At 46.2% G+C, this 16,625-nt stretch overlaps 1 protein-coding gene across 4 annotated transcripts in view; it reads left to right on the forward strand.

Annotated features, from left to right (window-relative positions):
* SERGEF (secretion regulating guanine nucleotide exchange factor) overlaps window positions 1-16,625 on the forward strand; it is a 422,577-nt gene that overhangs the window by 54,223 nt on the left and 351,729 nt on the right. For all 4 annotated transcript variants that reach the window (XR_014711938.1, XM_084630056.1, XM_084630055.1 and 1 more), the window contains exon 9: window positions 12,112-12,278. Coding sequence is in view for 3 of the 4 variants with exons in the window: in XM_084630056.1 (XP_084486182.1) it covers window positions 12,112-12,278 (167 nt within the window). In the remaining variant the exon portion in view is untranslated. The remainder of the gene's footprint in view (window positions 1-12,111; window positions 12,279-16,625) is intronic.

Genomic DNA, 16,625 nt, shown 5'->3' on the forward strand with positions numbered 1-16,625 from the left:
CTGTCCCTCCAGGAGATGCCAAAGATTTGATGAAGGCAACGTATATGAAAGCTGTTGATTCTCTTTTTCTGATGAGAGTATCAGGTCCTTGTCTTGCTCCCGTACAAAAGTGTGCTAATGACACATGCACGATACACACAGATCTTTGTGTGTTCTTTCAGTTTGTTGTTTTGCCATCTCCTCTTGCTCAGTCTAGACATTGTTGTGGCCGCTTTTCCAATGTGGATGTCGAATTCTATTTCAAGTGAAAGGTTGACTGCGAGAGTGGATCCCAGGTATTTGAACTCATTCACGACTTCAAGTTCATAGTTGTTGATCTTGATGGAAGGTGCTTCCTCAACATTATGTTAATCTTTTTTAGGCTTATGGTAAGCCCAGAGTCTTGGCAGGCTTTGGGAAAATGTCTATAAGGTTTTGAGGATGAGTGTCTGTGTGGGTTGTCACTGCTGCGTCATCAGCAAAAAGGAAGTGTTGGATAAAGGCCTCCTCTGAGTCTTGCAAGACTGAATAGCTTTCCATCAGATCTTGTGTGCAAGTAGATTCCCTCAGTTGAGAAACCAAAAGCTTGTTTCAGTAGCCAGGAGAAGAAGATCCCAAACAGAGTTGGGGAAAGTACACAGCCTTGCTTAACTCTGCTACGAATCTAGAAAGCTTCAGAGACTGAGCCATTGTATTGAACTGTGCCATACATATTTTCACGGAAGGATCGAATCATGCTTAAGAGCTTGGGGAGAGAGTTGTCAAAGCACAAATAGTCTGCCTCTATTGACAAGATCAAAAGCCTTTGTGACGTTGATGAAGACTATGTAGAGGGGCTTTTTTTTGTTCTCTGCATTTCTCTTGCAGTTTTCTCAGTGAGACGATCATGTCAATAGTAGGCCTTTCAGCTCTGAAGCCATACTGTGATTCAGGATAGATTCTTTCTGCAAGGGTCTGAAGTCTGTTCAGGAAAACTCGGGCAAAGGCTTTTCCCATAATACTAAGAAGGGATATGCCATGATAGTTGTTACAGTTGCTCCTGTCATCCTTGTTTTTATAGAGAGTGATGATATTGGCATCTCTCATTTCTTGTGGTATTTTGCCTTCTTCCCATCATAGGCAGAGCAACTCATGAAGATGTTGCAGAAGAATAGATTTTTTGCATTTTATGACCTCTAACAGTATGCAGTCTTTTCTGGGGGCCTTTTCATTGGGGAGGCCATCTGTGGCAAGGATAAGCTCCTCGACCGTTGGTTCATCGTTGAGTTGGTTCATAATAGGCTGGTTTTTGATGACTGTGTCTGTAACAATATTTTCAAGAGAGTAAAGCTCAGAGTAGTGTTCTACCCAGCGATACATCTGCTTGGTATAGTTGTTGATTGTTTCCCCTGTTCTTTATTTCAATGGGCTGTCTTCTTTGATGTTGGACCCAAGGCTTTCTTGATCCCATTATGCTTGTTTCTGAGGTTGCCTGCATCAGCTGCTACTTGCATGCTTTTTCATAAGTGCAGCCAATAGTCATTGGTGCAGCGTCGAGCAGTTTGTTGTACCTTGGTTCTTGCCACTCTTAGTGCTTGTAAGGTTTTTTCATGTGGGTCTCTCTTGTAGTTGATTTGGGCTGTGCGTATGAAATCCAAGACTGGTGTCAACACATTGGGATATGTGCTAAGTCAGTCGTTGGTCTTATTTTCCTTCTTCTCAAAGACAGCCAGCCAGCTGCATCATAGATTGTGTTCTTCAGTTGCTCCCACTTCAGCTGGGCTCTTATGGCACAATGACTGGAGTCAAGGGCTTGCTGGAGTATGTTCTTGTACTGCTGTGACTTTTCTTAGTCCTCAATGGCACTAATGTTGGTACGAGGACATCCTTTTTCTTTAGATCTGTGTATTTTCTTTGGTTCTTTCTCTGCATACCAGAGAATGGTCTGGTTGCACTCAGCACTTTGATAACTGCGGGTAATGAGGACGGTGTTAAGGTTGGTATGCCTTGTGATGATAAGATCCAGTTTGTGCCAGTGGCCAGATCTGGGATGTTTCCAAGACGCTCTGAAGTGAGACTATGGAACTCATTCCTATGGAAGTTAAGACTGACACAGAATTAACCACTTTCAGAACTAAGATGGAGAGAATTGGGTGCCTAACTGACCTTTGTGCCTTTGAATAACTTCCTGTAAATGCAGAACTAATTTGTTTGACTTACTTTTCCCATAATAAGTTCTGCACACACACATAAATAACCCCCTATCAACTAATCAAGCTGTTTTCCCTACAGGTGGGAATGAAAAAGAGAAGGTATTGTTGTTGCTGTTGTTCCAATTTGTATTTTTAAATACTCTGTCATGCTTAGATATTATGGTGATGTGGGTCATATAAATAAGGCTTAGATTTTGTCATGGTTATATTTAGTAAAAGTCACAGACAGGTCATGGGCAATAAACAAAAATCATGGTAGCCCGTGACCTGCCCCTGACTTTTTAACTAAAATTAACTGTGACAAAGTGGTGAAGAAGGGGGGTCCAGCACTCACTGCTGCTGCAGCTCTGGGGTCCCCCCTCGCTACTCAGGGTGGCTGAGAGTGCTGGGGTCCCCCTGCTGCCCATGGTGGCTGGGAACTGCCTGTGGCGGTGGCTGGGAGCTGCGGGACCCACCCGTCGCCTGCTGTAACTGAAGCAGAAAACGTCATGGAGGTCTTTGGAAGTCACGCATTCTGTGACCTCTGTGACATAATCTTAGCCTCACATATAAGTAACCAGATGTTTAGCTAGAGCTAGCCCTACTTTCCTTGCTTTGTAAAGCACAGTGAGATCTGTGGATAAAAAGCATTTTCTAAGAACTAAATATTGTTGTTCTTCCTGTCTATGGCCAACATTGCTGTTGCTTAAGTCTGTGCTTAAGTCTCATTGATGCTAGTCGCAGCAGCAGAGTTTAAGCAGGTGTGTGTTTGTAGGATCAGGGCCTTTGCGACCAATCCTGCAGGTGATCGCATGTGGGTGAAAGGCTCTTCCCTTGCTTAGCCCCATTACAGTGAATGAGACTCTGTGTGGGGGACAGTAGTCGACTGTGTACTGTCAATTGTAGGATCAGAGCCTAAATCCAGGTCTATACTTAGTTTTTACCAGTATAATAATGGTTTGGGTTGTGATTTTTTTTTAAGGAGATTTTTATGTTGGCAAAAGCCCAATTGTAGACGCAGTTGTAAAAAAAGTGTTTTTTCTGGTGTAGCTGATTTTGTTTGGGGGAACAGGCATAAGCTGTACCAGCAAAAGCCGGTGTCTTCACTAGGAGGGTTTGCCCATATAGAACTGGTGGAATAGCTAGACCAGCAAAACTTTTCTAGTGTAGACTAGCCCTTAGTATCAGATTGTTTATTAGGAATAACCATATGTTAAAAAATATACTTGCTAAAAATGTTTCAGGTGTGTATCAAAGCAGCAGTACTGTAGGGATTTTCTTTGTCTTACCAACTGCCTTTGCATTTTTCTCTAGAATGATCTAATTTGATCTGGACTTGCCCCGTTAAGGTTTCTTGCATCCTTTAGTCTATTTAAGAAAAGGCAAACAGGTTTCAATCATGACAAGCATGCTTACTATAAACCCACTGTGATGAGTTGTCACCCCTGGGGTGCATTAGCTGTGCCCCCTAATCCCCCAGCTGGTCTGGTCTAACTCACACTGCTTTGTTGGAGATTCCAGCCAGCCTCTCCAGGCCCTTTTATCACCCAGCGTGATAACTGGTGGTGCCACACATCCAAACTGGGCTACCTGAGTGCTTTACCTAAGCCACTCAAAGACAGGCAGGAGACAACAGCCAATTTCCCAGCTCCTCCACCATGCACCCTTGCTGGAGTATAAACCCAAAATTATACCATCTTGCACTGCACAGGGATCTGTACCGTGTTAACTCATTAATAAAGTTCACTTTCCCCTCGATGTGGGAAAGATATGCAACAGCCTTTTGTCACAGAGCTGAGATTTTCCCCAGACACTTCACTTAAAGGCACACTGGTTTAGATAAAACAAGTTTATTAATTACAAAAGATAGATTTTTAAGTGATTATAGAATCATAGAATATCAGGGTTGGAAGGGACCTCAGGAGATCATCTAGTCCAACCCCCTGCTCAAAGCAGGACCAATCCCCAATTTTTGCCCCAGATTCCTAAATGGTTCCTTCAAGGATTGAACTCACAACCCTGGGTTTAGCAGGCCAATGCTCAAACCACATAAGTGATAGCGAACAGATCAAAGAAGTTTACCTAGCAAATAAACAAAAACGCAAACTAAGCCTACCATACTAGATAGATTGGATATGAATTAGCAGCTTCTCACCCTGACTGATATAAGCAGTCCACCAAGTTTCCATACACGGACTAGAAATCCCTTTAACCTGGGACCTGTACTTCCCCCTGTTCAGTCCTTGTTCCTCAGGTGTTTCCAGGAGTTCTCTTGTGTGGGGAGTGAGGCCCTGAGATAATGTCATACCCCACCTTATATAGGGGGGAGGGATAGCTCAGTGGTTTGAGCATTGGCCTGCTAAACCCAGGGTTGTGAGTTCAATCCTTGAGGGGGCCATTTAGGGATCTGGGGCAAAAATTGGGGATTGGTCCTGCTTTGAGCAGGGGGTTGGACTAGATGACCTCCTGAGATCCCTTCCAACCCTGATAGTCTATGAAAGCTTCTCCATATGGCGGGAAGTCTTTGTTCCAAACTCAGTTCCCACTCTGTGGAAAATACATGTACCAAAATGGAGTTCAGTGTCATGTGGTCTGGTCACATGCCCTTGCATGCTCTTCTGAGTCATAGCAGCCATTACTTACAGGCTGGCTGAAATGTTTGCAGGAAGGCTAAGCTCTTCCATGGTCCATTGTCTTTGTTGATGAGCCATTAGCACTGTCTGGCTTCATCATTGTTGTACCTGATTGGCTAGTTGTGGGTGTTAACCGGAATAGGCACATTTGAAATACAGATACATAGTCAATACTCCTAACGTCGGATACAAAAATGATACATGCACACAAATAGAATAATCATATTCAGCATATCGTAACTTTTCCATAGACACCCGACAAGACATATCTTCTACAAAATGCATCATAATTATGTCATAATCGTATCATAATCATACAACTATGAAGAATATGGGGTACGGTGTCACACCCACCACCATCTAATTGAAAAAAAAAACCTTAAGAAATAATAAAGATGATTACAGGGATTTTAGCTGACTGGCAGCTAGAGTATGTCTAGACTAGTTAAATGGATCATATTTGAAAAAATATTAGCTAACCTGTTTATGAATATGACTGTGCAACTGTTGTAGACACAGTTTAACACTTAAAAAAGCTCCTTCATAAGGGTATGTCTACACTGCAGTGGGGAGTGTGCTTCCAAGTGTGTGTAGACAGACACACTAGGTGTGCTCAAGATAGTGCACTATTTCAACCTGCCCAATGCCCTGCATGTGTAGTCGAGCAGCAAGCCCAAGAAGCCACCCATACTGCTGTAGCTACGTTGCTATTTTTAGGATGCTAGCTTGAGCAAAGCCAGTGTGCGTATATCTACCCGTGCCAGGAAGAAGACTCCCAGCTGCAGTGTAGACATACTCATAGGGCCTGAATCCAAGTCTGACTGCCTCCACCTATGGAGGTCCATTCGCTTCATCTGTAGAATGAGAAAATGAGGTTAATGATACTTAGCTTCATTTATAAAGCAGTTTGAGAGTTAAAGGTGAAAAGCTCTACGTAAGTGCTTGTGACAGGGTTGACTAGGTCTGGAGGCCCTGCCCCAGAAAAGAGCAAAGGAGAAGTCCTCCAAGCAGCCTAGAGTGGCTGCAGGGGAGCAGCCAATCAGAGGGGCTGCTGGCGTGACCAATCAAGGGTCAGAAGGCCCATATAAAAGGAACCAGCAGAGACAGAGCAGTCAGTTGCTGCAGGGAGCTTGAGGAGAGAGGATGAGGTGCCTGACTAGCTGGAAGAGCAGCAGGACTGTGGACAGATCAGTGCAGGCAGGCTCAGTTCAGGGTACTGAGACCAGGACCTAGCCAGACCAGGTGAAAGTACTGAGATGGGCCCTGCTGGTCTGTTAAAAAGGGCAGTTGTCTCCAGGAAAGAAGCCTTGCTGCTATGGCACCATACCAGTGTTGTGAGAAAGAACTAGGGACTGTATACCCTAGAAGGTGGGGGCGGGCAGTGTGTGTGACTTGGCCAGAGGGCTGAGTCATTGAAGACTTGCTGAAAGAAGCATTGGCCGGGGGTGCCACCCCGTTGTAAGAACTGAAAGAAAAGCAGGTTCACAGAAAGGTGGTGCTTGTGAGAGGCAGGTGCTGATGCCGTTACAGTGCTATATACATTAAGAAGTCTATGCTTAGGGTATGTCTACACTACGGAATAAGGTCGAATTTATAGAAGTCGGTTTTTAGCAATCGGTTTTATATATTCGAGTGTGTGTGTCCCCAGAGAAAATGCTCTAAGTGCATTAAGTGCATTAACTCGGCGGAGTGCTTCCACAGTACCGAGGCTAGAGTCGACTTCCGGAGCATTGCACTGTGGATAGCTATCCCACAGTTCCCGCAGTCTCCGCTGCCCATTGGAATTCTGGGTTGAGATCCCAATGCCTGATGGGGCTAAAACATTGTCGCGGGTGGTTCTGGGTACATATCGTCAGGCCCCCGTTCCCTCCCTCCCTCCCTCCGTGAAAGCAAGGGCAGACAATTGTTTCGCGCCTTTTTTCCTGAGTTACCTGTGCAGACGCCATACCACGGCAAGCATGGAGCCCGCTCAGGTAACCGTCACCGTATGTCTCCTGGGTGCTGGCAGACACGGTACGGCATTGCTACACAGTAGCAGCAACCCATTGCCCTGTGGCAGCAGACGGTGCAGTACGACTGGTAGCCGTTCTCGTCGTGTCCGAGGTGCTCCTGGCCACGTCGGCTGGGAGCGCCTGGGCAGACGTGGGCACAGGGACTAAATTTGGAGTGACTTGACCAGGTCATTCTCTTTAGTCCTGCAGTCAGTCCTATTGAACCGTCTTATGGTGAGCAGGCAGGCGATACGGACTGCTAGCAGTTGTACTGTACCATCTTCTGCCGGGCAGGCAAGAGATGAGGATGGCTAGCAGTCGTACTGTACCATCTTCTGCCGAGTAGCCATGAAGATGAGATGTGGATGGCATGCAGTCCTTCTGCACCGTCTGCTGCCAGCCAAAGATGTAAAAGTTAGATGGAGTGGATCAAAACAAGAAATAGACCAGATTTGTTTTGTATTCATTTGCTCCCCCCCCCCCCCATCTAGGGGACTCATTCCTCTAGGTCACACTGCAGTCAGTCACAGAGAAGGTGCAGCGAGGTAAATCTAGCCATGTATCAATCAGAGGCCAGGCTAACCTCCTTGTTCCAATAAGAACAATAACTTAGGTGCACCATTTCTTATTGGAACCCTCCATGAAGTCCTGCCTGAAATACTCCTTGATGAAAAGTGCCCCCTTTGTTGATTTTAGCTCCCTGAAGCCAACCCTGTAAGCCATGTCGTCAGTCGCCCCTCCCTCTGTCAGAGCAACGGCAGACAATCGTTCCGCGCCTTTTTTCTGTGCGGACGCCATACCAAGGCAAGCATGTAGGCCGCTCAGCTCACTTTGGCAATTAGGAGCACATTAAACACCACACGCATTATCCAGCAGTATATGCAGCACCAGAACCGGGCAAAGCGATACCGGGCGAGGAGGCGACGTCAGCGCGGTCACGTGAGTGATCAGGACATGGACACAGATTTCTCAGAAAGCATGAGCCCTGCCAATGCATGCATCATGGTGCTAATGGGGCAGGTTCATGCTGTGGAATGCCGATTCTGGGCTCGGGAAACAAGCACAGACTGGTGGGACCGCATAGTGTTGCAGGTCTGGGACGATTCCCAGTGGCTGCGAAACGTTCGCATGCGTAAGGGCACTTTCATGGAACTTTGTAACTTGCTTTTCCCTGCCCTGAGGCGCATGAATACCAAGATGAGAGCAGCTCTCACAGTTGAGAAGCGAGTGGCGATAGCCCTGTGGAAGCTTGCAATGCCAGACAGCTACCGGTCAGTTGGGAATCAATTTGGAGTGGGCAAATCTACTGTTGGGGCTGCTGTGAGGCAAGTAGCCCACGCAATCAAAGATCTGCTGATATCAAGGGTAGTGACCCTGGGAAATGTGCAGGTCATAGTGGATGGCTTTGCTGCAATGGGATTCCCTAACTGTGGTGGGGCCATAGATGGAACCCATATCCCTATCTTGGCACCGGAGCACCAAGCCGCCGAGTACATAAACCGCAAGGGGTACTTTTCAATAGTGCTGTAAGCTCTGGTGGATCACAAGGGACGTTTCACCAACATCAACGTGGGATGGCCGGGAAAGGTACATGACGCTCGCATCTTCAGGAACTCTGGTCTGTTTCAAAAGCTGCAGGAAGGGACTTTATTCCCAGACCAGAAAATAACTGTTGGGGATGTTGAAATGCCTATATGTATCTTTGGGGACCCAGCCTACCCCTTAATGCCATGGCTCATGAAGCCGTACACAGGCAGCCTGGACAGTAGTCAGGAGCTGTTCAACTACAGGCTGAGCAAGTGCAGAATGGTGGTAGAATGTGCATTTGGACGTTTAAAGGCGCGCTGGCGCAGTTTACCGACTCGCTTAGACCTCAGCGAAACCAATATTCCCACTGTTATTACTGCTTGCCATGTGCTCCACAATATCTGTGAGAGTAAAGGGGAGACGTTTATGGCGGGGTGGGAGGTTGAGGCAAATCGCCTGGCTGCTGGTTACGCGCAGCCAGACACCAGGGCGGTTAGAAGAGCACAGGAGGGTGCGGTACGCATCAGAGAAGCTTTAAAAACTAGTTTCATGACTGGCCAAGCTACGGTGTGAAAGTTCTGTTTGTTTCTCCTTGATGAAACCCCCCGCCCCTTGGTTCACTCTACTTCCCTGTAAGCTAACCACCCTCCCCTCCTCCCTTCAATCACCGCTTGCAGAGGCAATAAAGTCATTGTTGCTTCACATTCATGGATTCTTTATTAATTCATCACACAAATAGGGGGATGACTACCAAGGTAGCCCAGGAGGGGTGGTGGAGGAGGGAAGGAAAATGCCACACAGCACTTTAAAAGTTTACAACTTTAAAATTTATTGAATGCCAGCCTTCTTTTTTTTGGGCAGTCCTCTATGGTGGAGTGGCTGGTTCGCCGGTGGCCCCCCCACCGCGTTCTTTGGCGTCTGGGTGTGGAGGCTATGGAACTTGGGGAGGAAGGCGGTTGGTTACACAGGGGCTGTAGTGGCAGTCTGTGCTCCAGCTGCCTTTGCTGCAGCTCAACCATACACTGGAGCATACTGGTTTGGTCCTCCAGCAGCCTCAGCATTGAATCCTACCTCCTCTCATCACGCTGCCGCCACATTTGAGCTTCAGCCCTGTCTTCAGCCCGCCACTTACTCTCTTCAGCCCACCAGCTCTCCTCCTGGTCATTTTGTGCTTTCCTGCACTCTGACATTATTTGCCTCCACGCATTCGTCTGTGCTCTGTCAGTGTGGGAGGACAGCATGAGCTCGGAGAACATTTCATCTCGAGTGTGCTTTTTTTTCTTTCTAAGCTTCACTAGCCTCTGGGAAGGAGAAGATCCTGTGATCATTGAAACACATGCAGCTGGTGGAGAAAAAAAAAGGGACAGCGGTATTTAAAAAGACACATTTTATAAAACAGTGGCTACACCCTTTCAGGGTAAACCTTGCTGTTAACATTACACACATAGCACATGTGCTTTCGTTACAAGGTCGCATTTTGCCTCCCCCCACCGCGTGGTTACCCCCTCAACCCTCCCCCCTCCCTGTGGCTAACAGCGGGGAACATTTCTGTTTAGCCGCAGGCAAACAGCCCAGCAGGAATGGGCTCCTCTGAGTGTCCCCTGAAGAAAAGCACTCTATTTCAACCAGGAGACCATGAATGATATCTCACTCTCCTGAGGATAACACAGAGAGATAAAGAACAGATGTTGTTTGAACGCCAGCAAACATACACTGCAATGCTTTGTTGTACAATGATTCCCGAGTACATGTTACTGGCCTGGAGTGGAAAGTGTCCTACCATGAAGGACGCAATAACACAGCCCTCCTCAGAAACCTTTTGCAAAGGCTTTGGGAGTACATCCAGGAGAGCCGCGAATGCCAGGGCAAAGTAATCCTTTCACATGCTTGCTTTTAAACCATGTATAGTATTTTAAAAGGTACACTCACCGGAGATCCCTTCTCCGCCTGCTGGGTCCAGGAGGCAGCCTTGGGTGGGTTCGGTGGGTACTGGCTCCAGGTCCAGGGTGAGAAACAGTTCCTGGCTGTCGGGGAAAACCAGTTTCTCTGCTTGCTTGCTGTGAGCTATCTACAACCTCCTCCTCCTCCTCATCTTCTTCGTCCCCAAAACCTGCTTCCGTATTGCCTCCATCTCCATTGAAGGAGTCAAACAACACGGCTGGGGTAGTGGTGGCTGAACCCCCTAAAATGGTATGCAGCTCATCATAGAAGCGGCATGTTTGGGGCTCTGACCCGGAGCGGCCATTCGCCTCTCTGGTTTTCTGGTAGGCTTGCCTCAGCTCCTTCAGTTTCATGTGGCACTGCTTCGGGTCCCTGTTATGGCCTCTGTCCTTCATGCCCTGGGAGATTTTGACAAAGGTTTTGGCATTTCGAAAACTGGAACGGAGTTCTGATAGCACGGATTCCTCTCCCCATACAGCGATCAGATCCCGTACCTCCCGTTCGGTCCATGCTGGAGCTCTTTTGCGATTCTGGGACTCCATCATGGTCACCTCTGCTGATGAGCTCTGCATGGTCACCTGCAGCTTGCCACGCTGGCCAAACAGGAAATGAGATTCAAAAGTTCGCGGTTCTTTTCCCGTCTACCTGGCCAGTGCATCTGAGTTGAGAGTGCTGTCCAGAGCGGTCACAATGGAGCACTCTGGGATAGCTCCCGGAGGCCAATACCGTCGAATTGTGTCCACAGTACCCCAAATTCGAGCCGGCAAGGCCTATTTAAGCGCTAATCCACTTGTCAGGGGTGGAGTAAGGAAATCGATTTTAAGAGCCCTTTAAGTCGAAATAAAGGGCTTCATCGTGTGGACAGGTGCAGCTTTACATCGATTTAATGCTGCTAAATTCGACCTAAAGTCCTAGTGTAGACCAGGGCTTAGAGCAGGAGCTCCATAATAATGGACCCAATGTACTGTAGCATGGAAGGGAACTAAACTCTGCTGACATTATTTAAAATAAACTTTTCTTGGGGTAGGGGAGGGGGGACAAAATTCTGTTTCCTACCAAACAAATCAATATATTTAAAATGTTTAATAATGATTGTGAACATAAAAATAACCATACTGGGTGAGATCAGTGGTCCTGCTAGCCCAGAATCTTGTCTTCCAGCAGTGGCCAATGCCAGGTGCTTCGGAGGGAATGAACAGAACAGGCAATCATTGAGTGATCCATCCCCTGTCATCCACTCTCAGCTTCAGGCAATCAGAGGCTAGGGACACCCCGAGCATCTTGTGGCACCATTCCCCCATCATCGGTTACCATGCAGAACAAACCATTATTCTGCAGCTAACGGAAGTTTGTGGCAGAAGGTATCTTCTCTGAAGAAGACATAAACCTTATATTAAATACAGGGACACAGGATGTTTCTGTGCCAAATACTGGGAAGGAAGGAAAATCTCTTGGAATTTAACGTAAGCTATTTTATGTGCGTGTCTCTTAAAACAAAACAAAAAGGTTTCTTTTGTAAAACAAATAAGTATACAAATTCTATACAGCACATCTAGAGGATGCAGATTTCCTGAGACAATTCCATGTACAATCCATGCCTCATCAGACATGGCATTTTTGTTTGAAAACTATAAATGCTGAAGTTTGGGTAATTGCAATGAGTTTCTCAGCTACATTTTAATACCTTTTCTCCCATCATGCGCCAAAGAGTAAGTAGATTCCTCACTTTTTCACTGTTGTGTTCTGTGAGCTTTTAAGTATGGTGCAGTAAACAGTACATAGAGTCGACTGTTCTAGTTTTGAAATTAGCATTCCAAATATTGTCTGGCTGCAATGGAGAAATAACCCACACTGTGTGTTTGTATTTAGATACTGGCAAGGTCTTCACGTGGGGTAGAGCAGACTATGGGCAACTTGGAAGGAGTGCAGTGGTTCATGATGGACAAAGACAGGAGGTGCAGAGATCATCTGAAGAACATGTGGAGCAGTTGTCTAATGTGCCGGTTTCAGTGCCTTGCCTCGCTGGAGCATCTGAGGTAAGGGAAAAAATGTGTCCTTTTCTCAGCTTTAGAATTGCCCCTCTTTGCACAAGTCAAGATGCTCAGAATGATCGCCTGAAAAAACGTTCTTCAAAATGAAGCAAAAACAGCCCTTCCCTCCCACTCAAGTACTCCGAATTTAATTTGATTCAATTATTTGTAATTCTTAAATAATCATTGTGTTCTGAAGCAAGTTTGTTCTTAGGTAGAAGCTGTGAGTGAGGGATTGGAGTTTTCATTAGCAAAAAGATGGCTTTAGATTTGGTATCTTCTTTAGATGTCAAATTTGAAAAGGAAGTAGTTGCTGCTGTAATACTGTGTAACAGATTAGGTATGACCCTAACCATTTTCAGTGTTGCTTTCTTCTGAAGAAATCTGAATATGCTACAGTTTAACCCGTGATCTTCCCGCACTTCACATAGTGTTGTTCATATTGGGTTTCACTCTTAAGGCAGTAGTGTTTTTAGTTTTGAAATGAGAAACAACCTTCCTTTAGTGGGCAGCTGAATCCAGAAGGAACAAATAAATTAGTATAACTGGAAAAAATGAAGTTACACAGTATGAGAAGTAGACTGTCATTTGAATGGAATTGAAGATCTCTAAGCGCATGATTCATAGTCCCTTGATATCAATGGAAAGACTCCCATTGACTTCAGTGGGCTTTAGTTCAGGCCCTAAATGATAGAGAATTTCTCAGAGGTTGGACATCCATGCCATCAACAAGGACTTTGGAAAAGAGTAGTAGACTTATTTTTGAGGAAACTGAGCAGTGAGACTTACAGGAGTCAGAGTTAAACTGTTAACAAAGGAAAGAGCGTGGAAAATTTGACACTGTTTAAGGAGTACTTCGTGCTGCAGCCACTGCAATAGAAAGATTTGGCGGAAAACTAGCCTTCTGTACTAAATCAAACAGTGCAAATCTCAAAATTCCTGGAGATCATTAGGTCCTGTAGAACAAAAGCTGGAGTTATTGTTAAACATGAAAATCTTGGTAATAGCCAATATCTTCAGTAGCATTACCAATTTAGAACGCGGAGAATTTTTCCAGGAATGATTGTCACAGTCCCCAGAGGAACTGCACCCCTTTATGATCTTCTTGGGTGACTACACTTAGGGCTCTATCCTCAAGCTATCACTTTTCTTAGGGTGGGATCCTGCTATCCACTCCCTATAGACCAGGGACTGCAGACTTGTGTGATTCATTGTGATTACCTCAGCAGATCTGACTTTAGTTCAGTGCCCGCAGTCCTGTTTTCTCAGGGGCAATGATACGGATAACCCGTGACCGCCTGCTTTTATAAACCAAACTACTATTCAGAACAAAACCATTACCAGTGAATCATACCTCAGAAACAATAAACAGCTTATATGCAGGTCTTGGCTTACCAGACAGTCATCCGTCTTCTGCATGGAGATCCCGATAAGGTCAGAGTACTTCCGGCCCTTTTCACAGGGTCTGTCTCTCTCGGTCACAGTTTTATGTCAGTTCTTGAATTGTGTATGATTACCTTTCTCCCCAGATCGAGGCTGTTTCTTCATACAGTTTGACATTTTTTGGCAGATCGAACCAGTGTATATTATTGTCTCTGGGGAGTGAAACTTCCCCAGACTAGTTACTGGCACTAGGAATTTTCATTCTCTCCTCCCACCCCCTGCAAATGACTTTGGGTCATATAGAAAATGTTTCTATCTCCTCATTTAGCCAGGAGTGCAAGCCAGCCCACAAAAATACTACATTTATAAAGTTGATATTGATAGTCTTTGACTATCTCATGCATCCATAGCATCTGTTGAATCTCACTACAATAGTTTTTGAATATTCCAGGCTACCAAAGCATGGCATTTGTCACAATGTCCATGGGAAAATATTGTACAAATAATCTATTTAAGCACCAAATTATACCTTTGTGTAATTGCAAGTAGTGTAAAGGCTTTGGAAAATATGAGACTAGCAATTTGTTCAATAGCTCCTGGGTGCTACAATAACAATACAACATATTATTATAGAGTGCTTTTCATCTCAGGATTTCAGAGCATGTCACACACCTCCATTAAGCCTTGCAACACCCCAATGAGGTGATATCTATCATTACCCTCATTTTTATGGGTAGACTGAGGCGAGAAAGTAAAGTGACTTGTGAAAGACCACACAGCAAGTCAGTGGCAGAACCAGGAATAAAGACTGAGTCCTAGCTCAAAGTCCTTTGCTCTAGTCACTAGACCATGCACAACATTATTACTGTTAACTTTTATATGTATTATGGGTAACGTGTAGAGATCTCAGTCAGGATTGGGGTCCCATTTTGCTAGGTGTTGCACAAACTCATGGGAAGATCTAGCCTCTCCCCTATGGGAACTTATTATTTAAGAAGACAAGTGATTCATGAAAGGTGGAGTTGTACTCCATTTTTATACACCTTGCAACAGAAAAGATGAGTAAAAATCACCTCAACTTCCTTCAACTGCCCTCATCCGTATTCATCCTTAGGACGGTTGTGGGAGAAGGGTGGTCAAAGCAAGCATCACTGCTGCAGCAGCAGGGATATGGGATGATGGGAAAAGAAGCGACAGCCGATAAGACCAGGGGCAGAGCTCTTAATGGCTTTGAACAGTTAGGTTACAATAAAACAAATGATGCCAGAACTCAGGTGGAGTCTGCAGTCTACCTATAAGATTTAAGTCTTAATTTCAAGTGCAAATTGCAGTGTGAACGCCACACCAGACAGAGGGAAGAAGGAAGTTGCAGTACATAGGGTGCTTGTCTGGGATTTAGAAAACTTGAGTTCAATTCCTACTCCTGAGGGCATTCTGCTCCAAAAAATTAAAAATTCTGCACACAATATTTTAAAAATCTGCAAGTTTTATTTGTCAATAAATAAATGCAGTGGCTCCAGCATGGCAGTGGGGAGCACAGGCCACTGGTGCACGGAGGTGGGAGATTACCCTGCAGCCTCCCCACCTTCCACCCCAGGGACATGGACTCATTGGTGAGGCTGCACCTGACCCTGACACAGCACAAGGACTGGGTTTGCCCCAGAAACACCCTGGGGCCATGCCCCTCTGCACCAGGCACATCAAGTGTGGAGCAGGAAGGCTTAACCAGGCAGGATCCAAGTGTGGAGGGGCTCAGTGTGGGGGGATCCAGGTGTGGGGTGAGAGGAGTCTGTGTGGGACAATCTGGGTGCAGGCAGCTCAGTGCGGGGTCTGGATGTGGGGGGATCTGGATGCACAGAGGTTTGTTGTGGGGGTGGGGATTTCCAGGTGCAGGGGCAATGGGACTCTGCTGGGGCTTCCAGGTCAGGGCTCAGCAGGGGGGGTCTGGGTGCTGGGGGCTCCAGATGCAGAGGTTGAGGTTCAGTGGGGTGGGATTCAGGTGTGGAGGGCTAGGGGGGTTCTGGGTTTACAGGGTGAGGCTTGGCGGGGGTGTCTCAGTACGGGAGGTCCAGATGCATGAGAGTTGGGTGGATGGGGGAGCAGCTTCCTCTACAGTGACCCCTCCCCCTGCAGTTGAGGAGCAATGGGGGCAGGAAGCAGGGGAGGATGCTGAGCTTCCTGCAGCTGGGGGAGGTTTCTGGGAGTGGGTCTGACACAGCCCCAGCCACTCCTTGTAGGGGAAGGGGAAGTCCCAGTCCTTTTCTGCCTTCAGCCCAGCCATGACTAGCTGCTGATCCTGGCTCAGGGTAGGCGCCACTGGCTGGTGTGTCCACATCCCTGTGGTGATTTACCTCTCTGCCAGCTGCTTTAGTGCCTGAAACAATGTACCTGCACAGTTAGGGAATGGTGCATGACTGCTCTTGCAGCTTCCCTTTGCTTCCCTGTCACAAAGTCATTTTTCTGCGGGAAAGCAAAGAAATCTGCGGGAGACATGAATTCTGCACACGTGCAGTGGTGCAGAATTCCCCCAGGAGTAAATTTCCTCTCCACCACAGGCTTCCTGTGTGATTTATTCTCTCTGTCCCTGAGTTTCTCATCTGTAAAATGGGGATAATAACACTGCCCTACCTCTTAGGAGTGGTGTGACATTAAAGATTGCAAGGCACTGAGTACCTGAGATAGTAAAGATGTTTGGTTGCTTGTAGTTCTTTAGGGAAGTAGGTTCTAAATATCCAAATCAATGAAAGCGACAACACCTAGATGTACAGTAATTCATAAACAGCAACAAACTTCACCTCTGACCTGGGGAATTGAATGGTTGTAAACATCTGCTTTTCCTTTTGACTCCAGCTATCCTCCTGCATGTGCTTGTGTTCAGTTTATCCTTCACTAATGTTAGACTCTCAGCCTGGGAATTTGAATTCAAGATAATCAGTGCCCATCTTCATCCCCTCAGAATTGACAGATTAA

The sequence above is a fragment of the Lepidochelys olivacea genome (assembly GCF_965140295.1).
Source record: "Lepidochelys olivacea isolate rLepOli2 genome assembly, chromosome: 6".
In the NCBI taxonomy this organism is placed as follows: Eukaryota; Metazoa; Chordata; order Testudines; family Cheloniidae; genus Lepidochelys; species Lepidochelys olivacea.